Source organism: Anomaloglossus baeobatrachus, chromosome 12 (assembly GCF_048569485.1).
Source record: "Anomaloglossus baeobatrachus isolate aAnoBae1 chromosome 12, aAnoBae1.hap1, whole genome shotgun sequence".
Classification (NCBI taxonomy): Eukaryota; Metazoa; Chordata; class Amphibia; order Anura; family Aromobatidae; genus Anomaloglossus; species Anomaloglossus baeobatrachus.
Window position 1 is genome coordinate 2,996,134 of NC_134364.1, and position 26,776 is coordinate 3,022,909.

Genomic DNA, 26,776 nt, shown 5'->3' on the forward strand with positions numbered 1-26,776 from the left:
CCCACCTCTGCCGACATTATGTACACCAGCACCACTTATATACCAAGCTCCTGGAACCACGTATATCCGCGCCACTTATATTTCAACCGTGTACTATTATTGAGTGGAGAAGAGGTTTGCGGTGGGGGGAGGTCCACCCGTGGTGTCCTCACAGGGCACCCTCCCCCAGCGCTCTGAGGTGTCCTCACCCCAAGCGCTCTCTCACACTGCACCCTCTTGCTATCCCGACAAGTGGAGCTCCTCCCTAAATGACATGAACCATGATGTCCATGTTGGTGTAGGGCCATGTCTGTCCCTGGGAGGTTCCCTCACTGTCGTCCTTCGTGCTCCCTCCTGCTCTCTTTCCCTTTCCTTTCTGCTCTCCATTCCCGTCCTTCCTGCTCTCTGTCCTTCATGCTCTTCGTCCTTCATATTCTCCGCCCTATCCTTCCATCTCCGCCCTTCCTGCTCTCCGTTCCCGTCCTTCCTGCTCTCCGTTCCCGTCCTTCCTGCTCTCCGCTCTATCCTTCCATCTCCACCCTTCCTGCTCTGTCTTCGCCCTTCCTGCTCTCCGCCCTTCATGCTCTGTGTCCGCTTTCCTGCTCTCCATCCCCATCCTTCGTGCTCTTTGCTCCACTGTATGCTGCACCGAACAGACAAGAGACCATACGCTGAAAATCGTTTATTACACCTGCTCTCCACACAGTTCACACCAGGAGCAGCGGCACAAGGTAATGACGGTTGCAGCCGATCATCACTCAGACACAGAGTTGCAGATCCCCCGTGGTCCAGAGCACAGGCCTGCACCTAAACTCAAATGTGAGGGGGAGGAGCTGATCCAGGTCCCGTGCAGCATATGGCTATGTGCAGCCCAGAGAGGAGTTACAGCAGTTAGGTCCAGTTACCGGCGCAGCATGCTTCAGCTCCAGGGAGCTCGTCTAGGACTGTGTACGAGGACCGGCCTCAAGACCACATCTATCATGACCACGGTCAGCATGTGAGGAGCATGGACACTGTCAACCGCTGGAAGTCACCTCTCCTGCACTCCACCGATCCAGAGCCTAAAGTAACTACGAGGCACTCAGGGCCACAAGTTGTGCTCCGATCAGCGCATCTACTCCAGGCCCCATATTCAGAAGTCCCAGGAGTCCATCCAGCGCAGTCCTGCCATGGGGCTGTCAGCGGCATCTGCCAGAGACCCCACCATGCCGTAGGCTAGAGGATGGAAGAGATAGAAGCTGCAAGAGAAGCGCAAGTCACAATCGGAACAACAGCGGCAGCTTCTGACATCTACCAGCGGGATCACCCACCTGTACAGCAGAGTCATAGACAGCAGAGTCATCCCAACCGCGCACACTGCTCCGCGGCATGACGGGCGGAGGATGGCAGCACCCAACTGGAGCAGAGACCAGAACGTGACCGCTATATGGCAAGTGAAAGAGGAGAGACGTTAACAACCCGACAGGGCAGAGAGGAGAGATGTCAACGCCCCCCAACAGGGCAGACACAGGAGAGACGTCAGCTCCCCCACCAGTGCCGAGAGAGGGGAGAGGTCAGCAACCCCGACGGTAGAGAGAGGGAAGACGTCGGCGCCCCGCCAGCACAGAGAGAGGGGAGACGTCGGCACCCTCGCCAGCGCCGAGAGAGGGGAGACGGCACCCCCGCCAGGGCCGAGAGAGAGGAGACGTCAGCTCCCCCACCAGTGCCGACAGAGGGGAGAGGTCAGCAACCCCGACGGCAGAGAGAGGGAAGACGTCGGCGCCCCACCAGCACCGAGAGAGGGGAGACGTCGGAACCCCCGCCAGGGCCGAGAGAGGGGAGACGGCACCCCCGCCAGGGCCGAGAGAGGGGAGACGTCGGCACCCCCGCCAGGGCCGAGAGAGAGGGGAGACATCGGCACCCCCGCCAGCGCCGAGAGAGGGGAAATGTCGGCACCCCCCGCCAGCACCGAGAGAGGGAAGACGTTAGCGCCCCGGCCAGCACCGAGAGACAGGAGACGTCAGCGCCCCGACTAGTGCCGAGAGAGGGAAGACGTCAGCGCCCCGGCCAGCGCCGAGAGACAGGAGACGTCAGCGCCCTGACTAGTGCCAAGAGAGGGGAGACGTCAGCGCCCTGGCCAGCACGGACAGAGGGGAGACGTCAGCGCCCCCAACAGAGCAGAGAGGGGAGATGTGAGTGCCCCCGACAGGGCAGAGACTTTCCACGTAAGAGCAGAAAAGGGACAACATTACAGAGACAGTGATAGAGACTCCTTCCATTGTCTTCATGTGCTCCATGTCAGTGATGGGCACTCACCGGTCAGCATGCTGGAGAAGAGCATGGCAGGGAAGTAGTGGTGATAATACAAAACTCGTCCCATGAAGAAGAAAGGCAGGTAGTGCAGCAACCAACCTGACATCAGCTGCCCCCCACCCTCCAGGAGAAGCGTGAAGACATCTGCAAGACATAACCCCACACACAGAAGATCAGTGATCACCAGGAGAGGAAACCAGGACAATAGCAGGAGCAGCACTTACCCATCACCTCACTGCTCAGGGAGACGCCGCGCTGCAAGGAGACCGCCGCACACAGCGCCAAAACCATGTACACGACCAGACCACCGAGGTTCAGAAACCAAATCACCTACATGGGGGAGGGGGGTGGATGTAAAAACCATGGGGGAAATGTGAGAATCAGGGGGAGGGGGGCGGATGTAAGAACCATGGGGGGATGATGTGAGAACCAGGGGGAGGGGGGCGGATGTAAGAACCAGGGGGAGGGGGGTGGATGTAAGAACCATGGGGGGCAGATGTAAGAACCGGGGAGGGGGGGGGATGTGAGAACAACAGGAGGAGGGGATGGGGGTGGATGTAAGAACTGTGGGGAGAGGAGGGGGAATGTGGGTCCAACAGGGGGATGGAGGCAGATGACAGAAGGGGGGTGGGGAAATCACACTCACCGGATTCCCCAGTAGATAAATCCGGAAATCTGTAGTGTTCACACCGGAGAAGCGGAGCCCCTGCAAGGGAAAAAGTCGCTTTGTCAGGATTCCGGTTATTCTAATTACTTTTTGGGCTTTTTGCCCTCTTCCAAGATGGCGTCCCCTGCTTCATTTCTCTCCATGTGTTTTTGGCCTCATGCCTTTATAAACCCCAGTCCAGCCTCCAGTCCTCTGAGTATTGTGCCTGGTTCTCTGCTCTTCAAGTTTCTTCATCTACTCCAGCAAATCCTGTGTGACGCTCCTGCTTCTGCTCACCAGAGGTTCTGCTTCAGCTGGTGTCGCCTTGTCCTCTGCTGCGGCTCATCCCGACCTGCCTTTACTGACACTAAGCTATCTTACTTAAGTGCTCTGTTACTTCCACATTTGAATTGATGCAGCAGCGGAGCACGGGAATGTTCTGGACTATTATAAACAGCTCTGCATCAGGTTCTGGACTTGTATCTGCTCTGCATCAGGTTCTGGACTTTGTAATCTGCTCTGCATCAGGTTCTGGACTTGTATCTGCTCTGCATCAGGTTCTGGACTTGTATCTGCTCTGCATCAGGTTCTGGACTTGTATTTGCTCTGCTTCAGGTTCTGGGCTTGTATCTGCTCTGCTTCAGGTTCTGGGCTTGTATCTGCTCTGCATCAGGTTCTGGACTTGTATCTGCTCCGCTTCAGGTTCTGGGCTTGTATCTGCTCCGCTTCAGGTTCTGGACTTGTATCTGCTCTGCATCAGGTTCTGGACTTGTATCTGCTCTGCTTCAGGTTCTGGGCTTGTATCTGCTCTGCTTCAGGTTCTGGGCTTGTATCTGCTCTGCATCAGGTTCTGGACTTGTATCTGCTCCGCTTCAGGTTCTGGACTTGTATCTGCTCTGCATCAGGTTCTGGACTTGTATCTGCTCTGCATCAGGTTCTGGGCTTGTATCTGCTCTGCTTCAGGTTCTGGGCTTGTATCTGCTCTGCTTCAGGTTCTGGGCTTGTATCTTCTCTTCATCAGGTTCTGGACTTGTATCTGCTCTGCTTCAGGTTCTGGACTTGTATCTGCTCTGCTTCAGGTTCTGGACTTGTATCTGCTCTGCTTCAGGTTCTGGACTTGTATCTGCTCTGCTTCAGGTTCTGGACTTGTATCTGCTCTGCTTCAGGTTCTGGGCTTGTATCTGCTCTGCTTCAGGTTCTGGACTTGTATCTGATCTGCTTCAGGTTCTGGACTTGTATCTGCTCTGCTTCAGGTTCTGGACTTTGTCTTCTTTATGGAGCTGTAGAAACTGCCCCGCTAAATCACATTATCCTGTGCGGTTTTCCGGAGCCTTTCCTGAAGGCCTCATCTGATGTCTCCTCTGGTTATGGACTTGTTGCTATCACCTATAAACCGGGTTCAGTTGTGTCTTTTCTCCACACAATAAGATTCCTGAGTTATCCATGATAATTATTACACACCTACACTGCGGATTGGGGGTCCGGGCTGGCGGGGGTGGGGGGCTCTCACCTGGAAGTTAATCGGCCAGTGCCAGGGCTTGGATGTCACCTCGTGCTCTTTGGGCTTCAGACCACTGTTTGCCTTAGAGAGTAAAAGAACAACCACTTGTGATCAAAGACCCTTCACAAGCCCCCTGCCCCTCCCCCATCCCTATCCCCCCACCCCTTGACGCATCACAAGCCCCCTGCCCCACCCCCAATCCACCATTGTCCCCCCACCCCTGGACTAATCACAAGCCCCCTGCCCCACCCCATCACTGCCCCCCCCCCCTGGACTCCTCACAAGCCCCCTGTCCCCCCTACCCCTGGACTCACCACAAGCCCCCTGTCCCACCCCCAACCCACCACTGTTCCCCAACCCCTGGACTCATCACAAGCCCCCTGCCCCACCCCCAACCCACCATTGTCCCCGCACCCCTAGATTCACCACAAGCCCCCTGCCCCACCCCCAACCCACCATTGTCCCCCCACCCCTGGACTCATCACAAGCCCCCTGCCCCATCCCTGGACTCATCACAAGCCCCCTGTCCCACCCCTGGACTCATTACAAGCCCCCTGCCCCTCCCCCATCCCAGCACTGTCCCCCCACCCCTTGACGCATCACTAGCCCCCTGCCCCACCTCATCCCTGGACTCACCACAAGGCCCCTGTCCCACACCCCAACCCACCGCTGTTCCCCAACCCCTGGACTAATCACAAGCCCCCTGCCCCACCCCATCACTGTCACTGTCCCCCCCGCCCCTGGACTCACCACAAGCCCCCTGTCCCCCCCACCCCTGGACTCATCACAAGCCCCCTGTCCCACACCCCAACCCACCACTGTTCCCCAACCCCTGGACTAATCACAAGCCCCCTGCCCCACCCCATCACTGTCCCCCCCCACCCCTGGACTAATCACAAGCCCCCTGTCCCCCCCACCCCTGGACTAATCACAAGCCCCCTGCCCCAACCTCATCCCTGGACTCACCACAAGCCCCCTGCCCCACCCCATCACTGTCCCCTCATCCCTGGACTCATCACAAGCCCCCTGCCCCATCCCTGGACTCATCACAAGCCCCCTGCCCCACCCCTGGACTCATCACAAGCCCCCTGCCCCACCCCTGGACTCATCACAAGCCCCCTGCCCCACCCCTGGACTCATCACAAGCCCCCTGCCCCACCCCTGGACTCATTACAAGCCCCCTGCCCCACCCCTGGACTCATCACAAGCCCCCTGCCCCACCCCTGGACTCATTACAAGCCCCCTGCCCCACCCCTGGACTCACCACAAGCCCCCTACCCCACCCCATCACTGTCCCCTCATCCCTGGACTCATCACAAGCCCCCTTCCCCACCCCTGGACTCATCACAAGCCCCCTGCCCCACCCCTGGACTCATTACAAGCCCCCTGCCCCACCCCTGGACTCATTACAAGCCCCCTGCCCCACCCCTGGACTCATTACAAGCCCCCTGCCCCACCCCTGGACTCATTACAAGCCCCCTGCCCCACCAGGGCGCTACTTACCCTCAGCATCACAATGTGGGACTCTGCCAGCGCCTCCAGGAAGGTCGGCTTCAGGATGGAGACAGAGATATTCGGGACTGAGATAGAGAATGTGTTCAGCAGACGGAGAGGACGAGGGGACACTAATGAGGGGTCACACACTTACGCCGGACGTTCTCATGGTCCTCCACGCTCCAGAGGGTGCTGGGGGTCTCACGTAGATACGGGCTGCATGTCACCTCCCCCTGCTCCCAGCCCCTGAGGGAGAGAAATGAAGGGAACGCCCTGTACATCAGAGGTCAGTATAGTGTCACCCGACCGTCCATCCCCTCCCCTGACCGTCCATCCCCTCCCCCGACAGTTCACTCCCCTGCCTCCAGTATTTGCTGATAACGTGCTGCATTCATCTTTCCTTCCTTTGACCAAGATTCCCGTGCCTTTGTAGCTCACACAGCCCCACATCATCAGTGATCCACCTCCATGCTTTACAGTAGGAATGGTGTTCCTTTCATCATAGGCCTTGTTCACACCTCTCCAAATGTAGCCTTTATGGTTGTGGCCAAAAAGTCTGATTTTTGGTCTCATCACTCCAAGGAGTTTGGAAGCTTGTCTCCAAAAGCAAAAAATCTGCCGAGGTATGCAAACTTCTGAGCATAACTCAGGATCAGTAATGTAGTGTATGTACACAGTGACTGCACCAGCAGAATAGTGAGTGCAGCTCTGGAGTAGAATACAGGAGGTAACTCAGGATCAGTAATGTAATGTATGTACACAGTGACTGCACCAGCAGAATAGTGAGTGCAGCTCTGGAGTATAATACAGGAGGTAACTCAGAATCAGTAATGTATGTACACAGTGACTGCAGCAGCAGAATAGTGAGTGCAGCTCTGGGGTATAATACAGGAGGTAACTCAGGATCAGTAATGTAATGTATGTACACAGTGACTGCAGCAGCAGAATAGTGAGTGCAGCTCTGGGGTATAATACGGGAGGTAACTCAGGATCAGTAATGTATGTACACAGTGACTGCACCAGCAGAATAGTGAGTGCAGCTCTGGAGTATAATACAGGCTCAGTATAGGATGTACACAGTGATTTTGGGGGTGGACACATACAGTGGGGGAAATAAGTATTTGATCCCTCGCTGATTGTGTAAGTTTTGCCACTGACAGAGACATGAATAATTTTAGGTTAATTGTAACAGTGCGAGATAGAATACCTAAAATAAAATCCAGAAAATCCCACTGTATAAATTACATAAATGTATTTGCATTTTGCAGAGAGAAATAAGTATTGGATTCCTCCGGCAAACAAGACTTAATACTCGGTGGCCGTCCCCTTGTTGGCCGCCCAGCGGTCAGGTGTTTTTTGTAGTTGATGATGAGGTTTGATGTCGGGAGGATTTTGCTCCTCTCCTCTTTCCAGATCATCTCTAAATCCTTAAAGGGAAGGAGTCGTAAAAAACCCCCAACATTTCAATAACTGAAAAAATGTAAAATATTAATGATTTAATGTTTTGAATATTATTTAATTGAGCAAAATATAACAAAATAAAGAGTTTGATATTTTCCCCTTTTAAACACTAGGGGGAGCAGCTGCTGAAATCCTGCTGTAGAAATAGCTCACATTATAGCTGCAGTAAAAGTGGGCGGAGTCTGCTGTCATCTCTGTGATGTCACAGCTCCCCCTCCCATTCTGGTTATTTCCAAAAGGATAAGGGAAGATGAAGTTTAGGATCACAGTGCGGAGCTATTTTGTTGATAACCGCAAAGTGATCCTAATGTGTCTAAAGTGTCATAAAGGAGGCTGGCATAGTGTGGCACTGTATACTACACCCCAATGCATATCACGCTCTGCTGTATTCCGCGCTCCTCAGTATACCGCACCTCGCTGTATACCGCGCTCCACTGTATTCTGCACCCCGCTGTATACCGTGCTCTTTAGTATACCACGCTCCGCTGTATCCTATGCTCCACTGTATACTGCACTCCCCAGTATATTGTGCCCCACCGAGCTCCTAGGAACGGAGCACACGAGAGCAGGCGGAGCTGTGGGGGAGTGATGGCGGTGGGGACAAAGATGGCGGCCATCTCCTCCCTCTGCTGTGATCTAGACAGCCAAAAAATAACAAAACATGACACCTTACCTTTCAGATTTTGAGGCAGTCGCTTGAGAACTCAGATCTTCAGCTCCTCCATAAGTTTTCTATGGGATTAAGGTCTGGAGACCGGCTAGGCCACTCCATGACCTTAATGCGCTTCATTTTGAGCCACTCCTTTGTTGCCTTGGCTGTATGTTTTGGGTCATTATGCTGGAAGACTCAGCCACGACCCATTTTTAATGTCCTGGAGGAGGGAAGGAGGTTGTCACGCAGGATTTTACGGTACATGGCTCCATCCATTGTCCCATTGATGCGGTGAAGTAGTCCTCTGCCCTTAGCAGAGAAACACCCCCAAAATATAATGTTTCCACCTCCATGCTTGACAGTGGGGATGGTATTCTTTGAGTCATAGACAGCATTTCTCTTCCTCCAAACATGGCGAGTTAAGGCCAAAGAGCTCAATTTTGGTCTTATCTGACCACAGCACCTTCTCCCAATCACTCTCACAATCATCCAGGTGACACGGGCGTTCTTCAGACGGGCCGGCCGCACACGGGCCTTCTTCAGACGGGCCGGCCGCACACGGGCGTTCTTCAGATGGGCCGGCCGCACACGGGCCTTCTTCAGTCGAGCCGGCCGCACACGGGCCTTCTTCAGACGGGGCCGGCCGCACACGGGCCTTCTTCGGACGGGCTGGCCGCACACGGGCCTTCTTCAGACGGGGCCGGCCGCACACGGGCCTTCTTCAGACGGGGCTGGCCGCACACGGGCCTTCTTCAGATGGGGCCGGCCGCACACGGGCCTTCTTCAGACGGGGCCGGCCGCACACGGGCCTTCTTCAGACGGGGCCGGCCGCACACGGGCCTTCTTCAGACGGGGCCGGCCGCACACAGGCCTTCTTCAGACAGGCCGGCCGCACACGGGCTTTCATCAGACGGGGCCGGCCGCACACGGGCCTTCTTCAGACGGGGTCGGCCGCACACGGGCCTTCTTCAGTCGGGCCGGCCGCACATGGACCTTCTTGAGCAGTGGGACTTTGTGGGCACTATTACAGCGTAATGTGTTAGCAATGGTTGTCTTGGTGACACTGGTCCCAGCTGCCTTGAGATCAGTAACAAGTTCCCCCCGTGTAGTTTTAGGCTGATCTCTCACCTTTCTCATGATCCTGGAGACCCCATGAGGTGAGATTTTGCACGGAGCCCCAGGTTAATGTGGATTGACGCTCATTTTATATTTCTTCCATTTTCTTACTATTGCACCAGCAGTTTCTCCTTCTCACCCTGCGTCTTACTTATGGTTTTTTAGCCCATTCCAGCCTTGTGCTGGTCTGTGATTGTCACGTGACCACCAGAGTCCACTCCTGTGACTTCTGCTTGATCACCAGGCGGCGTCGTGTTCCCGCCGTGGATAATGCTGGGGATGGGAGAGGAGTTGGTGCCAGTGGCTCTGGTGGGCGCAGACTCCGATCATGCACTGTGCTGGGTTTCCCTGGGATCTGCAGTACCACTGGGTGACTGTAGGTGGTGTGTGTCTTTTAGTTGAAGTTACCATCATTCAGCCTCAGCCAATGGGAAGGCACCACACCCTTCTTATTCCCCTCCTGTCTGCTGGTCCCTGCCAGAGACAGTTTTGTATTCCTGATTCCCGTTCTGAATAGTGATTCCTGTGTGCTGACTTCTGCTTGTTTCCTGACTACCCTCCTGCTGCTGTTTTTGTACCTCGCTGCCCGATCCGGATTTGACCTCTGCTATGTTTGCTGACTACGTCATTGCCTGACGATTCTGTCCCTGTTCTGCTATTCCTGGTTTGACCCTGCCTGACGACTACTCTCATCGGACTGCAGCCTTCCACAGGTAGCGATCTCCAGGGCCCTGTGTAATTCCAAATCCCTGTATAGGGGTTAAAGGGTTTCAGGGTTCTGGGGGTCCTGCTTGGTGAGCGGCTTCCCTCTAGCCTGTCCATTACAGCCCGTCTGAGTGTGTGGATCCAGGCAGGCGTTACACTGATCTTGTCCCGGACGTCCTTAGAAAGCTCTCTGGTCGCCCATGTTGTAGAGGTTAGAGGCTGACTGATGAATGGAGGCTTTATACAGGGGACAATGTAAGAGCCATCTGTAATGCAGGGAACGAGGAGATCAGGAGCGGCTAATGTCTGTAGCCAGAACGCTTAATGGTTGGTAGGGGATCCAATACTTATTTTTCTCTGCAGAATGCAAATACATTTATATCATTGTATAAATGGGATTTTCTGGATTTTATTCTGGATATTCTCAGTGTTAAAATTAATTGACCCTTAAAATTATAGTGTTCATGTCTTTGTGGAAGTTTTTCCACTTACAATCAGCGAAGGATCCAATACTTATTTCCCTCACTGTGCATGTTGGGTAGAATGCGATCACAGCAGATATGAGGCGTGTGGGGGGTGCTGGCTTTGAGCCCCCGGCCTCACTTCTCACCACTTTGGCAGCGTCTTCCCGGATGATCCCAGCACGCAGCCGGTGGAGAGGTGCCGCAGGCGGATCTGACTGCGCAGGACCTTCACTTTAGATTTGCCGCCCGTCACCTCAATCCTCCAGAAGTCATTGCTGTCTCCTGTGCCGTTCTGTGAAGAAGAGACGCGGTTACACGGTGAGCGGCGGCACACCAATAACCAGGAGGATTGCTGCCATCCTCACCGTGCCGTACGCCGTCACCTGCAGATGCTTCTTTGTCAGTGGCGCCTCCCGCTGATGACTATGGAGGTTACGTCCGGTGCTGGGAGAACAAGAGGACATAATATCTGAGAAGAGCACGGCGCCCTCCTCCTGCACAGGCTGTGTGTGGTACTGCACATATATATATACAGTCAGGGCCAGAAATATTTGGACAGTGACACAAGTTTTGTTATTTTAGCTGTTTACAAAAACATGTTCAGAAATACAATTATATATATAATATGGGCTGAAAGTGCACACTCCCAGCTGCAATATGAGAGTTTTCACATCCAAATCGGAGAAAGGGTTTAGGAATCATAGCTCTGTAATGCATAGCCTCCTCTTTTTCATGGGACCAAAAGTAATTGGACAAGGGACTCTAAGGGCTGCAATTAACTCTAAAGGCGTCTCCCTCATTAACCTGTAATCAATGAAGTAGTTAAAAGGTCTGGGGTTGATTACAGGTGTGTGGTTTTGCATTTGGAAGTTGTTGCTGTGACCAGACAACATGCGGTCTAAGGAACTCTCAATTGAGGTGAAGCAGAACATCCTGAGGCTGAAAAAAAAGAAAAAATCCATCAGAGAGATAGCAGACATGCTTGGAGTAGCAAAATCAACAGTCGGGTACATTCTGAGAAAAAAGGAATTGACTGGTGAGCTTGGGAACTCAAAAAGGCCTGGGCGTCCACGGATGACAACAGTGGTGGATGATCGCCGCATACTTTCTTTGGTGAAGAAGAACCCGTTCACAACATCAACTGAAGTCCAGAACACTCTCAGTGAAGTAGGTGTATCTGTCTCTAAGTCAACAGTAAAGAGAAGACTCCATGAAAGTAAATACAAAGGGTTCACATCTAGATGCAAACCATTCATCAATTCCAAAAATAGACAGGCCAGAGTTAAATTTGCTGAAAAACACCTCATGAAGCCAGCTCAGTTCTGTAAAAGTATTCTATGGACAGATGAGACCAAGATCAACCTGTACCAGAATGATGGGAAGAAAAAAGTTTGGAGAAGAAAGGGAACGGCACATGATCCAAGGCACACCACATCCTCTGTAAAACATGGTGGAGGCAACGTGATGGCATGGGCATGCATGGCTTTCAATGGCACTGGGTCACTTGTGTTTATTGATGACATAACAGCAGACAAGAGTAGCCGGATGAATTCTGAAGTGTACTGGGATATACTTTCAGCCCAGATTCAGCCAAATGCCGCAAAGTTGATCGGACGGCGCTTCATAGTACAGATGGACAATGACCCCAAGCATACAGCCAAAGCTACCCAGGAGTTCATGAGTGCAAATAAGTGGAACATTCTGCAATGGCCAAGTCAATCACCAGATCTTAACCCAATTGAGCATGCATTTCACTTGCTCAAATCCAGACTTAAGACGGAAAGACCCACGAACAAGCAAGACCTGAAGGCTGCGGCTGTAAAGGCCTGGCAAAGCATTAAGAAGGAGGAAACCCAGCGTTTGGTGATGTCCATGGGTTCCAGACTTAAGGCAGTGATTGCCTCCAAAGGATTCGCAACAAAATATTGAAAATAAAAATATTTTGTTTGGGTTTGGTTTATTTGTCCAATTACTTTTGACCTCCTAAAATGTGGAGTGTTTGTAAAGAAATGTGACAATTCCTACAATTTCTATCAGATATTTTTGTTCAAACCTTCAAATTAAACGTTACAATCTGCACTTGAATTCTGTTGTAGAGGTTTCATTTCAAATCCAATGTGGTGGCATGCAGAGCCCAACTCGCGAAAATTGTGTCACTGGCCAAAGATTTCTGGACCTAACTGTATATAAATAATGGGGCTCAGCCTGCAAACAAGGACCACAAGATTCCTACACAACCCATGTATCTGCAGCTGTTACTCCGCTCAGGAGATGCCCGAGGGCCCAGAACAGAGGGATGCCGAAGCTCACATAACAGTGCGGAGCCGGCTGGCAGAGATCACACTGACTGCCAGGAGGCACAGCAGAGGCCCGGCCTTTACCAGGCTGTTTATGTGGTGAATGAGCGGAGGACAGATCCCTGATCCTGCAGAAACTGCTGATGTGAACATGTCAGCCGCTACAACCCCAAGATGACAGCAGTGAGCGCGGAGGACGGCCCCCACATCAGCTGACTGGGCATCGCGGGATCATCCGACGGCCGCGCACCGCGGAATCAGCCGACGGCCGCCGCGCACACGGGGATCAGCCGACGGCCGCCGCGCACACCGGAATCAGCCGACGGCCGCCGCGCACACCGGGATCAGCCGACGACCGCCGCGCACACCGGGCTCAGCCGACGGCCGAGACCTCCTGCATTGCACCTGTAATATAATAAAGCAGCTGGAGACAGAGCACGGGGACATATCAGCCATGAAACGACCATGGCGGCTGCTGAAGATGGAGTGTGGCAGCCAGCAGAGCCGAGGACCACCCTGTGCATCTCATGAATACAGGCGGGTTCGAGCCCACAGCCCATCACGTCTGCACAGGCGGAACGCACATCCAATACCGGGCCTGTGTGTGTGTAATAGCCGGCGCTCCCAGTGGGGCACGTGGTGGACAGAGATTAACCCTTACACCTCGGCCCGTGTCTTGCCTCACTCACGCTTTATGCTCCAGACGAATCAGGTCTCCGTGATGCACAAACTCCGGGGTGAATTCAATGTCTGGGGGGAGAAGGACAGCAGTCAGTGGAGGGGCAGCGAGACACAGGCTATACCGAAACACACAGGCAGAGCGCCAGGCCCCCGTCCCCTCACCGCACTCCGCGTCCGCCTTCATCACCCTCCACAGGTTGTTGTAATCCTTGTGAGAATATGTGGTAACCTGAAGAACGACAGGAGAAGGTCAACGGAGGGAGGGGAAAAGGCCGGCGGACAGAGAGGAAAGGCCGGCGGACAGAGAGGAAAGGCCGGCGGACAGAGAGGAAAGGCCGGCGGACAGAGAGGAAAGGCCGGCGGACAGAGAGGAAAGGCCGGCGGACAGAGAGGAAAGGCCGGCGGACAGAGAGGAAAGGCCGGCGGACAGAGAGGAAAGGCCGGCGGACAGAGAGGAAAGGCCGGCAGACAGAGAGGAAAGGCCGGCAGACAGAGAGGAAAGGCCGGCAGACAGAGAGGAAAGGCCGGCAGAGAGAGAGGAAAGGGCGGCGGACAGAGAGGAAAGGCCGGCAGAGAGAGAGGAAAGGGCGGCGGACAGAGAGGAAAGGGCGGCGGACAGAGAGGAAAGGGCGGCGGACAGAGAGGAAAGGGCGGCGGACAGAGAGGAAAGGGCGGCGGACAGAGAGGAAAGGGCGGCGGACAGAGAGGAAAGGGCGGCGGACAGAGAGGAAAGGGCGGCGGACAGAGAGGAAAGGGCGGCGGACAGAGAGGAAAGGGCGGCGGACAGAGAGGAAAGGGCGGCGGACAGAGAGGAAAGGGCGGCGGACAGAGAGGAAAGGGCGGCGGACAGAGAGGAAAGGGCGGCAGAGAGAGAGGAAAGGGCGGCAGAGAGAGAGGAAAGGGCGGCAGAGAGGGAGGAAAGGGCGGCAGAGAGAGAGGAAAGGGCGGCAGAGAGAGAGGAAAGGGCGGCAGAGAGAGAGGAAAGGGCGGCAGAGAGAGAGGAAAGGGCGGCAGAGAGAGAGGAAAGGGCGGCAGAGAGAGGGAGAGGAAAGGGCGGCAGAGAGAGGGAGAGGAAAGGGCGGCAGAGAGAGAGAGAGAGAGAGAGAGAGAAAAGGCCGGCAGAGAGAGAGAGAAAAGGCTGGCAGAGAGAGAGGAAAGGGCGGCAGAGAGAGAGGAAAGGGCGGCAGAGAGAGGGAGAGGAAAGGGCGGCAGAGAGAGAGAGAGAGAGAGAGAGAGAGAAAAGGCCGGCAGAGAGAGAGAGAAAAGGCCGGCAGAGAGAGAGAGAAAAGGCCGGCAGAGAGAGAGGAAAGGCCGGCAGAGAGAGAGGAAAGGCCGGCAGAGAGAGAGGAAAGGCCGGCAGAGAGAGAGGAAAGGCCGGCAGAGAGAGAGGAAAGGCCGGCAGAGAGAGAGGAAAGGCCGGCAGAGAGAGAGGAAAGGCCGGCAGAGAGAGAGGAAAGGCCGGCAGAGAGAGAGGAAAGGCCGGCAGAGAGAGAGGAAAGGCCGGCAGAGAGAGAGGAAAGGCCGGCAGAGAGAGAGGAAAGGCCGGCAGAGAGAGAGGAAAGGCCGGCAGAGAGAGAGGAAAGGCCGGCAGAGAGAGAGGAAAGGCCGGCAGAGAGAGAGGAAAGGCCGGCAGAGAGAGAGGAAAGGCCGGCAGAGAGAGAGGAAAGGCCGGCAGAGAGAGAGGAAAGGCCGGCAGAGAGAGAGGAAAGGCCGGCAGAGAGAGAGGAAAGGCCGGCAGAGAGAGAGGAAAGGCCGGCAGAGAGAGAGGAAAGGCCGGCAGAGAGAGAGGAAAGGCCGGCAGAGAGAGAGGAAAGGCCGGCAGAGAGAGAGGAAAGGCCGGCGGACAGAGAGGAAAGGCCGGCGGACAGAGAGGAAAGGCCGGCAGAGAGAGAGGAAAGGCCGGCAGAGAGAGAGGAAAGGCCGGCGGACAGAGAGGAAAGGCCGGCGGACAGAGAGGAAAGGCCGGCGGACAGAGAGGAAAGGCCGGCGGACAGAGAGGAAAGGCCGGCGGACAGAGAGGAAAGGCCGGCGGACAGAGAGGAAAGGCCAGCAGTGAGAGAGGAAAGGCCGGCGGACAGAGAGGAAAGGCCGGCGGACATAGAGGAACGGGCGGCAGAGAGAGGAAAGGGTGGCAGAGAGAGAGGAAAGGGCGGTGGAGAGCGGGAGAGGGAGGAAAGGGCAGCGGTGAGAGGGAGAGAGAGAGCGGAAAGGGCGGCAGAGAGAGAGAGACGAAGGGCGGCGGAGAGCGGGAGAGAGCGGAAAGGGCGGCAGAGAGAGAGAGACGAAGGGCGGCGGAGAGAGAGGAAAGGGCGGCGGAGAGAGAGAGGAAAGGGCGGCGGAGAGAGAGAGGAAAGGGCGGCGGAGAGAGAGAGGAAAGGGCGGCGGAGAGAGAGAGGAAAGGGCGGCGGAGAGAGAGAGGAAAGGGCGGCGGAGAGAGAGAGGAAAGGGCGGCGGAGAGAGAGAGGAAAGGGCGGCGGAGAGAGAGAGGAAAGGGCGGCGGAGAGAGAGAGGAAAGGGCGGCGGAGAGAGAGGGAAAAGGACGACGGAGAGAGGGAGAGGGGGAAAAGGCCGGAGGAGAGGGGGAGAGAGAAAGAAAGAGAAAAGGCTGGCAGAGAAGGAGAGAGAGAGGAAAGGGCGGCGGAGAGAGAGAGGAAAGGGCAGCGGAGAGAGAGAGGAAAGGGCGGCGGAGAGAGAGAGGAAAGGGCGGCAGAGAGAGACGAAAGGGCGGCGGAGAGAGAGAGGAAAGGGCGGCAGAGAGAGAGAGACGAAGGGCGGCGGAGAGAGAGGAAAGGGCGGCGGAGAGAGAGAGGAAAGGGCGGCGGAGAGAGAGAGGAAAGGGCGGCGGAGAGAGAGAGGAAAGGGCGGCGGAGAGAGAGAGGAAAGGGCGGCGGAGAGAGAGAGGAAAGGGCGGCGGAGAGAGAAAGGAAAGGGCGGCGGAGAGAGAAAGGAAAGGGCGGCGGAGAGAGAGGGAAAAGGACGACGGAGAGAGGGAGAGGGGGAAAAGGCCGGAGGAGAGGGGGAGAGAGAAAGAAAGAGAAAAGGCTGGCAGAGAAGGAGAGAGAGAGGAAAGGGCGGCGGAGAGAGGGAGAGAGAAGAAAGGGCCGGGGGGAGAAAGGTGGAAAAGGCTGGCGGAGAGGGGGAGAGAGCGAGGAAAAGGCCGAGAGGGAGAGAGAAAAGGTGGCTGAGAGAGGATAGTGAGGGGGAAGGGGAGTCCGATGTCCACCTGCTGCTGCCGCGACCCCACTCCTTCCGGATACAGGTGCCAGTGTGAGTGCAGGTATCCGGCAGCGGTCCGCACGTTCTTCAGGGTAACCACTGAGCCGTACGCCAGGTCTAGAGGAGAAGCATCACCTGTATCATAAGAGGCATCCCACCTCCCCCACTGTCCCCTCAATACTCACACTCGGGCATGGAGGCGTTGTGCAGGTTGTTCCCGATCAGACGAGACTGGAAGGCTGAGCTGAAGAATCCGTCCCCGGGTCCACTATAGCGAGAGACACGTGACAGCCTAAGTGTGGCGGACTACAGGTCACAGCATGGGACAGACCGACCCTGCCCCCTGCTGGTGATGAGAGCCCACACAGCCCCTAATCTTACCTGTTATTAAGAACCGCAAAATGTATGACAAAAATCAAGGCATAGAGGGCGAGCGGCAGCAAGATGAGGCAGAGGACACGGGCAGCCACGTGACGGACGACAACATTCTGTGAGGACAAGAAGGCGGCATGAAAGAGCTCGGGCCTGGCACACTGTGTGAGGGCGGACTACAGGGTCCAGCAGATATCCCCTGTCATCAATATCAGTCATCTTCCCCACCCATCATGTGGTATTGGGACATGTAACGGAGTTACACAGCCACCACCTGCTGGGACGGCTTCAATCTCAGATGTCCCCCCCAATAAAGGCTGCTGACAATCTCTGGCAGCATCATGTAACCTGAGTAATCTTTCCAAGGGGTCCATTCCAGGCAGCCCTCGGGGGATCTACCATGATGACTCTCCGACAGCCAGAATTAAAATGTGTGTTACGCACAAAAAAAATACAATAAAACGGTGATCAAGGGTCATACTGATCCTAAAACCATAACCAGCGAAAGACGTGCCCTCCCCCAACTCCATCTACACAACAAGGCACCGGTAACGCTACATAACACCGGGCTTAGAAGGCACCGGGGCCCTCAGGACGCCGGGAGCAGAAGTGAAGGCGTCCAGGGAGAGACCCCGGATCAGAGCAGCATAAGCCTCAGCGCTCAGCACCTTCATCATCCCCGCCACCAGCATCCGTCTCCGTCGGTCATCAGCACGATCCAGGTACAGTCACCACTCACCATCGAGATTCGGAGGTCTCCTAGAAGTCGCCACAGGTCTCGGGCCGTGTTCACACCAACCAAGACGATCACAAAGAGACCCACAAATTTCACTCCCATCGCTCCGGCCAGGTTCACTCCAGTCAGAGCAAGCCACAGCCACCAGGGGGCACTGAATGGTCTGAAGGAAAAAATGTGGCTCAGGGTGTGGACAGGACAGTTTACAGCAGCTGACCCATGTGGCCACTCACCGGCAAGAGCAGGACTGGAACATGACCATGCTGAACACGGCGGCCATGATGAAGAACATGAGGATAGAATCCAGCAGAATGTACTGCGATAGCGTGATACAGCCTGTGTCTGGGGAGCGGAGGGGCGTCACATGGGGTCTGATCAGGGGAGACCCCCATTGTGTGTGCCTGGGAAGTGAGCTTACCAAGTAGGAGAAGTAGAGAGGCGAGCAGCGCCACCACCACCGACCGGGACAACTGCTGAACGATGAGAAAGGCCAACGGAGGAAGCCAGGCCCCGAGAAAAGCGCAGAACTGCAAAGAGAACAGGTAAGATAAATGGCGTGCCCAACCCCACCAACAACGGAGACAGAGAACTGCCAAGACGTACGGGACCTCACCGCTCACCGGGGAAGACAGAGAGCTTAGAAAGTGCAGCCAAGGACAACAAGGGTCTCAACCCCTCAACGGGGAAGACACAGAACTAACAAAAAGGCCAGGATCAACAGGGCCTCATCCCTCCAACAAGGGAGACACAGAACTAAGAGAGAGGCCAAGATCAACGGGGCCTCATCCCTACAACAAGGGAGACATAGAACTAAGAGCGGCCAAGAACAACGGGGCCTCATCCCTCCCAACAAGGGAGACACAGAACTAAGAGAGAGGCCAAGATCAACGGGACCTCATCCTCCCAACAAGGGAGACACAGAACTAAGAGCGGCCAAGATCAATGGGACCTCATCCCCCCCACAAGGGAGACACAGAACTAAGAGCAGCCAGGATCAACGGGGCCTCATCCCCCCAACAAGGGAGACACAGAACTAAGAGCAGCCAGGATCAACGGGACCTCATCCCCCCAACAAGGGAGACACAGAACTAAGAGCGGCCAAGATAAATGGGACCTCATCCCTCCAACAAGGGAGACACAGAACTAAGAGAGAGGCCAAGATCAACGGGACCTCATCCCTCCAACAAGGGAGACACAGAACTAAGAGCAGCCAGGATCAACGGGGCCTCATCCCCCCCAACAAGGGAGACACAGAACTAAGAGAGAGCAGCCAGGATCAACGGGGCCTCATCCCCCCAACAAGGGAGACACAGAATTAAGAGCAGCCAAGAACAACGGGGCCTTATCCCCCCAACAAGGGAGACACAGAATTAAGAGTGGCCAAGATCAATGGGACCTCATCCCCTTCCCCCAAAGGGAGACACAGAACTAGGAGCGGCCAGGATCAATGGGGCCTCATCCCTCCAACAAGGGAGACACAGAACTAAGAGCGGCCAGGATCAATGGGACCTCATCCCTCCAACAAGGGAGACACAGAACTAAGAGCGGCCAGGATCAATGGAGCCTCATCCCTCCAACAAGGGAGACACAGAACTAAGAAAAAGGCCAGGATCAACAGGGCCTCATCCCCCCCAACAAGGGAGACACAGAACTAAGAAAAAGGCCAGAATCAACGGGGCCTCATCCCCCCAACAAGGGAGACACAGAACTAAGAGCGGCCAAGAACAACGGGGCCGTATCCCCCCAACAAGGGAGACACAGAACTAAGAGCGGCCAGGATCAACGGGGCCTCATCCCCCCAACAAGGGAGACACAGAACTAAGAGAGAGCAGCCAGGATCAACGGGGCCTCATCCCCCCAACAAGGGAGACACAGAACTAAGAGCGGCCAGGATCAACGGGGCCTCATCCCCCAACAAGGGAGACACAGAACTAAGGGAGAGATGCCAGGATCAACGGGGCCTCATCCCCCCAACAAGGGAGACACAGAACTAAGAGCGGCCAGGATCAACGGGGCCTCATCCCTCCAACAAGGGAGACACAGAACTAAGAGCGGGCAAGAACAACGGGGCCTCATCCCCCCAACAAGGGAGACACAGAACTAAGAGAGAGCAGCCAGGATCAACGGGGCCTCATCCCCCCAACAAGGGAGACACAGAACTAAGGGAAAGCAGCCAGGATCAACGGGGCCTCATCCCCCCAACAAGGGAGACACAGAACTAAGGGAAAGCAGCCAGGATCAACGGGGCCTCATCCCCCCAACAAGGGAGACACAGAACTAAGGGAAAGCAGCCAAGAACAACGGGGCCTCATCCCCCCAACAAGGGAGACACAGAACTAAAAGCGGCCAAAATCAATGGGGCCTCATCCCCCCAACAAGGGAGACACAGAACTAAGAGCGGCCAAGCTCAATGGGACCTCACCCCCCCCCCCCACAAGGGAGACACAGAACTAAGAGCGGCCAGGATCAATGGGGCCTCATCCCCCCAACAAGAGAGACACAGAACTAAAAAAAAGGCCAGGATCAACGAGGCCTCATCCCCCCAACAAGGGAGACACAGAACTAAGGGAGAGCAGCCAAGAACAACGGGGCCTCATCCCCCCAACAAGGGAGACACAGAACTAAAAGCGGCCAAGATCAATGGGACCTGACCCCCCCCCCCACCCCCACAAGGGAGACACAGAACTAAGAGCGGCCAGGATCAATGGGGCCTCATCCCCCCAACGAGACACAGAACTAAGAGCGGCCAAGATCAATGGGACCTCATCCCTCCAACAAGGGAGACACAGAACTAAGAAAAAGGCCAGGATCAACGGGGCCTCATCCCCCCAACAAGGGAGACACAGAACTAAGAGCGGCCAGGATCAATGGGGCCTCATCCCCCCAACAAGAGAGACACAGAACTAAAAAAAAGGCCAGGATCAACGAGGCCTCATCCCCCCAACAAGGGAGACACAGAACTAAGAAAAAGGCCAGGATCAACGAGGCCTCATCTCCCCAACAAGGGAGACACAGAACTAAGAGCAGCCAAGAACAACGGGGCCTCATCCCCCCAAACAAGGGAGACAAAGAACTAAGAGCGGCCAAGAACAACGGGGCCTCATCCCCCCAACAAGGGAGACACAGAACTAAGAGAGAGGCCAAGTTCAACGGGACCTCATCCCCCCAACAAGGGAGACACAGAACTAAGAGAGAGCAGCCAGGATCAACGGGGCCTCATCCTCCCAACAAGGGAGACACAGAACTAAGGGAGAGCAGCCAGGATCAACGGGGCCTCATCCCCCCAACAAGGGAGACACAGAACTAAAAGCGGCCAGGATTAATGGGGCCTCATCCCCCCCACAAGGGAGACACAGAACTAATAAAAAGGCCAGGATCAACGGGGCCTCATCCCCCCAACAAGGGAGACACAGAACTAAGAGCGGCCAAGATCAACGGGGCCTCATCCCCCCAACAAGGGAGATACAGAACTAAGAGAGAGCAGCCAGGATCAACGGAGCCTCATCCCTCCAACAAGGGAGACACAGAACTAAGAGCGGCCAAGAACAACGGGGCCTCATCCCCCCAACAAGGGAGGCACAGAACTAAGAGCGGCCAAGAACAACGGGGCCTCATCCCCCCAACAAGGGAGGCACAGAACTAAGAGCGGCCAAGATCAATGGGACCTCATCCCCCCCCACAAGGGAGACACAGAACTAAGAGCGGCCAGGATCAACGGGGCCTCATCCCCCCCACAAGGGAGACACAGAACTAATAAAAAGGCCAGGATCAACGGGGCCTCATCCCCCCAACAAGGGAGACACAGAACTAAGAAAAAGGCCAGGATCAACGGGGCCTCATCCCCCCAACAAGGGAGACACAGAACTAAGAAAAAGGCCAGGATCAATGGGGCCTCATCCCTCCCAACAAGGGAGACACAGAACTAAGAAAAAGGCCAGGATCAACGGGGCCTCATCCCTCCCAACAAGGGAGACACAGAACTAAGAGCGGCCAGGATCAACGGGGCTTCACCCCTCCCAACAAGGGAGACACAGAACTAGGAGCAGCCAAGATCGATGGGGCCTCATCCCTCCCAATAAGGAAGACACAGAACTAAGAGCAGCCAAGATCAACGGGACCTCATCCCCCCCGCAAGGGAGACACAGAACTAAGAGCAGCCAAGATCAACGGGGCCTCACCCCTCCCAACAAGGGAGACACAGAACTAAGAGCGGCCAAGATCAACGGGACCTCATCCCTCCCAATAAGGAAGACACAGAACTAAGAGGAGCCAAGATCAACGGGGCCTCATCCCTCCCCACAAGGGAGACACAGAACTAAAAGCGGCCAAGATCAACGGGACCTCATCCCCCCCGCAAGGGAGACACAGAACTAAGAGCAGCCAAGATCAACGGGGCCTCATCCCTCCCAACAAGGGAGACACAGAACTAAGAGCGGCCAAGATCAACGGGGCCTCATCCCCCCAACAAGGGAGACACAGAACTAAGAGAGCGCAGCCAAGATCAACGGGGCCTCATCCCTCCCAACAAGGGAGGCACAGAACTAAGAGCGGCCAAGATCAACGGGACCTCATCCCTCCCAATAAGGAAGACACAGAACTAAGAGCAGCCAAGATCAACGGGACCTCATCCCTCCCAACAAGGGAGACACAGAACTAAGAGAGAGCAGCCAAGATCAACGGGGCCTCATCCCTCCCAACAAGGGAGCCGCAGAACTAAGAGCGGCCAAGATCAACGGGGCCTCATGCCCCCACCGAGGAAGAAACAGGACTAAGAGAGCGGCCAGGATCAATGGGGCCTCATCCCCCCAACAAGGGAGACACAAAACTAAGAGCGGCCAGGATCAACGGGGCCTCACCCTTCCAACAAGGGAAACACAGAACTAAGAGCGGCCAAGATCAATGGGACCTCATCCCCCCAACAAGGGAGACACAGAACTAAGAGCGGCCAAGATCAACGGGGCCTCATCCCCCCAACAAGGGAGACACAGAACTAAGAGAGAGGCCAAGATCAACGGGGCCTCATACCTCCAACAAGGGAGACACAGAACTAAGAGCGGCCAAGATCAACGGGGCCTCATACCTCCAACAAGGGAGACACAGAACTAAGAGCGGCCAAGATCAACGGGGCCTCACCCTTCCAACAAGGGAGACACAGAACTAAGAGCGGCCAAGATCAATGGAACCTCATCCCCCCAACAAGGGAGACACAGAACTAAGAAAAAGGCCAGGATCAACGGGGGCCTCATCCCTCCCAACAAGGGAGACACAGAACTAAGAGCGGCCAAGATCAACGGGGCCTCATCTCCCCAACAAGGGAGACACAGAACTAAGAAAAAGGCCAGGATCAACGGGGCCTCATCCCCCCCAACAAGGGAGACACAGAACTAAGAGCGGCCAGGATCAACGGGGCCTCATTCCCCCAACAAGGGAGACACAGAACTAAGAGGGGCCAAGATCAACGGGGCCTCATCCCCCCAACAAGGGAGACACAGAACTAAGAAAAAGGCCAGGATCAACGGGGCCTCATCCCCCCCAACAAGGGAGACACAGAACTAAGAGCGGCCAGGATCAACGGGGCCTCATTCCCCCAACAAGGGAGACACAGAACTAAGAGCGGCCAAGATCAACGGGGCCTCATCCCCCCCAACAAGGGAGACACAGAACTAAGAGCGGCCAGGATCAACGGGGCCTCATTCCCCCAACAAGGGAGACACAGAACTAAGAGCGGCCAAGATCAACGGGGCCTCATCCCCCCCAACAAGGGAGACACAGAACTAAGAGCGGCCAAGATCAACGGGGCCTCATCCCCCCAACAAGGGAGACACAGAACTAAGAGCAGCCAGGATCAACGGGGCCTCATCACCCCCACAAGGGAGACACAGAACTAAGAAAAAGGCCAGGATCAACGGGGCCTCATCCCCCCAACAAGGGAGACACAGAACTAAGAGAGCGATCACTACTCCAGTTATCAAACGCAGCTCACCCCTCTCATGCCCACATACGGGTGGCTGCCATAGTGCTGCCCAGGCTGCAGGAAGGAGAACGACCCATTGTAGCCAGTCAGATGTCCGGCGAGTCCAATCAACATCTGCAAAAGAAAATGGAGAAACAGGAGACGACAGATGTACACCCCCTGACCAACGTATGCCCTGCCCCCCAACCCATGTACTACAGCCCCCGATCAACATATGCCTCAAAGGCCAACATACGGCCCCCCGATCCATGCATGCCCCCCAGGACCCACGTACGACCCCCAGACACATGTACACCCACCCTACTTTCCCACGAGACAGACATACAGGGTAGGGGGGATTGTTTGCGGTGACCTGCTCATATGTTTACCTTTCCCAGCGGGGGATGAACGTCAAAGAAAAATGTCCGATTGATGTAGTAGCTTCCCATCTTCCCAAAGTGCGTCTCATCCCAGCTGTGAGAAGAGAAAGGCGGTGACCGTGGAGCCCATCTCCGGGGCCAGCAACCGGGGCCGGCGCAGCTCCCGAGGCCAGCAACCGGGGCCGGCGCAGCTCCCGAGGCCAGCAACCGGGGCCGGCGCAGCTCCCGAGGCCAGCAACCGGGGCCGGCGCAGCTCCCGAGGCCAGCAACCGGGGCCGGCGCAGTTCCCGAGGCCAGCAACCGGGGCCGGCGCAGTTCCCGAGGCCAGCAACCGGGACCGGCGCAGTTCCCGAGGCCAGCAACCGGGGCCGGCGCAGCTCCCGAGCCAGCAACCGGGGCCAGCGCAGCTCCCGAGGCCAGCAACCGGGGCCAGCAACCGGGGCCGGCGCAGCTCCCGAGGCCAGCAACCGGGGCCGGCGCAGTTCCCGAGGCCAGCAACCGGGGCCGGCGCAGCTCCCGAAGCCAGCAACCGGGACCGGCGCAGCTCCCGAGGCCAGCAACCGGGGCCGGTGCAGCTCCCGAGGCCAGCAACCGGGGCCGGCGCAGCTCCCGAGGCCAGCAACCGGGGCCAGCAACCGGGACCGGCGCAGCTCCCGAGGCCAGCAACCGGGGCCGGCGCAGCTCCCGAGGCCAGCAACCGGGACCGGTGCAGCTCCCGAGGCCAGCAACCGGGGCCAGCAACCGGGACCGGCGCAGCTCCCGAGCCAGCAACCGGGGCCAGCGCAGCTCCCGAGGCCAGCAACCGGGGCCAGCAACCGGGACCGGCGCAGCTCCCGAGGCCAGCAACCGGGGCCAGCAACCGGGACCGGCGCAGCTCCCGAGGCCAGCAACCGATACCAGCAACCGGGAGCGGCGAAGCTCCGAGACCAGCAACCGGGACCGGCGCAGCTCCCGAGGCCAGCAACCGATACCAGCAACTGGGGCCAGCAACCGGGGCCGGCGCAGCTCCCGAGGCCAGCAACCGGGGCCGGCGCAGCTCCCGAGGCCAGCAACCGGAACCAGCAAACGATACCAGCAACTGGGGCCAGCAACCGGGACCGGCGCAGCTCCCGGGGCCAGCAACCGGGACCGGCGCAGCTCCCGAGGCCAGCAACCGGAACCAGCAACAGATACCAGCAACTGGGGCCAGCAACCGGGACCGGCGCAGCTCCCGAGGCCAGCAACCGGAACCAGCAACAGATACCAGCAACTGGGGCCAGCAACCGGGACCGGCGCAGCTCCCGAGGCCAGCAACCGGAACCAGCAACAGATACCAGCAACTGGGGCCAGCAACCGGGACCGGCGCAGCTCCCGAGGCCAGCAACCGGGGCCAGTAACCGGGGCCAGCGCAGCTCCCGAGGCCAGTAACTGGGGCCAGTAAACGGGGCCAGCGCAGCTCCCGAGGCCAGTAACTGGGGCCAGTAACCGGGGCCAGCGCAGCTCCCGAGGCCAGTAACTGGGGCCAGTAACCGGGGCCAGCGCAGATCCCGAGGCCAGTAACTGGGGCCAGTAACCGGGGCCAGCGCAGATCCCGAGGCCAGCAACCGAGGCCAGCAACCGGGGCCAGTAACCGGGGCCAGCGCAGCTCCCGAGGCCAGTAACTGGGGCCAGTAACCGGGGCCAGCGCAGCTCCCGAGGCCAGCAACCGGAACCAGTAACCGGGGCCAGCGCAGCTCCCAAGGCCAGCAACCGCAACCAGTAACCGGGGCCAGCGCAGCTCCCAAGGCCAGCAACCGGAACCGGCTCCCGGAACCAGCAATTGGAACCAGCAACCGGGGCCGGCTCTCGAGACCAGCAACCGGGACCGGATCCCGGGGCCAGCAACCGGGACCGGCTCCAGAGGCCAGCAACCGGGACCGGCTCCAGAGGCCAGCAACCGGGACCGGCTCCAGAGGCCAGCAACCGGGACCGGCTCCAGAGGCCAGCAACCGGTACTCACCACACATGCGGCGGCTCTGCCAGTCGGTAAAAACGGCTGAGTAAAGAAAGTGTGAGCACCACGGCTAGCGCGGCCCTGGACTGAGCCTTCACCCAGCGGGGCAACCTCTCTGCCCTCCCATCAGTCCAAAGCCTCTCCTCTGTCCCTGGCCTCCCTTCCATCCTCCCCTCTGTCCACTCCTCCAACCTCCCTTCAGTCTGCCTCTTCATTCCTGGCCTCCCCTCTGTCCTCCCCTCAGTCCCCGGCCTCCCCTCTGAACTCCCCTCAGTCCCCGGGCTCCCCTCTGACCTCCGCTCTGTCCCCGGCCTCCCCTCAGTCCCCGGCCTCCCCTCAGTTCCCGGCCTCCCCTCAGTCCCCGGCCTCCCCTCAGTCCCCGGCCTCCCCTCAGTTCCCGGCCTCCCCTCAGTCCCCGGCCTCCCCTCAGTCCTCCCCTCAGTCCCCGGCCTCCGCTCTGTCCTCCCCTCAGTCCCCGGCTTCCCCTCTGACGCCCGCTCAGTCCCCGGCCTCCCCTCAGTCCCCGGCCTCCCCTCTGACCTCCGCTCTGTCCCCGGCCTCCCCTCAGTCCCCGGCCTCCGCTCTGTCCCCGGCCTCCCCTCAGTCCCCGGCCTCCCCTCAGACCTCCCCTCAGTCCCCGGCCTCCCCTCTGACCTCCGCTCTGTCCCCGGCCTCCCCTCAGTCCCCGGCCTCCCCTCAGTTCCCGGCCTCCCCTCAGACCTCCCCTCAGTCCCCGGCCTCCGCTCTGTCCTCCCCTCAGTTCCCGGCCTCCCCTCTGTCCTCCGCTCCGGCCTCCCCTCTGTCCCCGGCCTCCCCTCTGTCCTCCGCTCCGGCCTCCCCTCTCTGCCGTGCGGCATCC

At 57.2% G+C, this 26,776-nt stretch overlaps 1 protein-coding gene across 1 annotated transcript; it reads right to left on the minus strand.

Annotated features, from left to right (window-relative positions):
* Positions 1–648: 648 nt before the first annotated feature.
* POMT2 (protein O-mannosyltransferase 2) lies at positions 649–26,146 on the minus strand. The gene is made up of 21 exons (XM_075329537.1): positions 25,924–26,146; positions 23,955–24,039; positions 23,596–23,700; positions 18,031–18,139; positions 17,846–17,954; positions 17,616–17,775; positions 16,886–16,992; positions 16,690–16,772; positions 16,512–16,621; positions 13,451–13,517; positions 13,297–13,357; positions 10,676–10,754; positions 10,457–10,602; positions 6,067–6,158; positions 5,922–5,998; positions 4,428–4,499; positions 2,918–2,977; positions 2,496–2,601; positions 2,275–2,415; positions 1,290–1,401; positions 649–1,217 (listed from the first exon to the last, which is right to left on the minus strand). Exons 1-21 carry the CDS (start codon positions 26,130–26,132, stop codon positions 1,112–1,114), a joined length of 2,196 nt encoding a protein of 731 aa, XP_075185652.1. The 5' UTR covers positions 26,133–26,146; the 3' UTR covers positions 649–1,111.
* Positions 26,147–26,776: the final 630 nt, after the last annotated feature.

Bases quoted from the DNA above. Each gene is read 5' to 3' on its own strand.
- POMT2 (XM_075329537.1), bottom strand. From the start codon at position 26,132: ATGAAGAGGCAGACTGAAGGGAGGTTGGAGGAGTGGACAGAGGGGAGG. The intron at 5,999-6,066 runs GTAAGTGTGTGA...TCTCTATCTCAG, and splicing joins GGACCATGAGAACGTCCGGC to TCCCGAATATCTCTGTCTCC. The intron at 2,602-2,917 runs GTGAGTGTGATT...TCCCCCATGTAG, and splicing joins TTTATCTACTGGGGAATCCG to GTGATTTGGTTTCTGAACCT.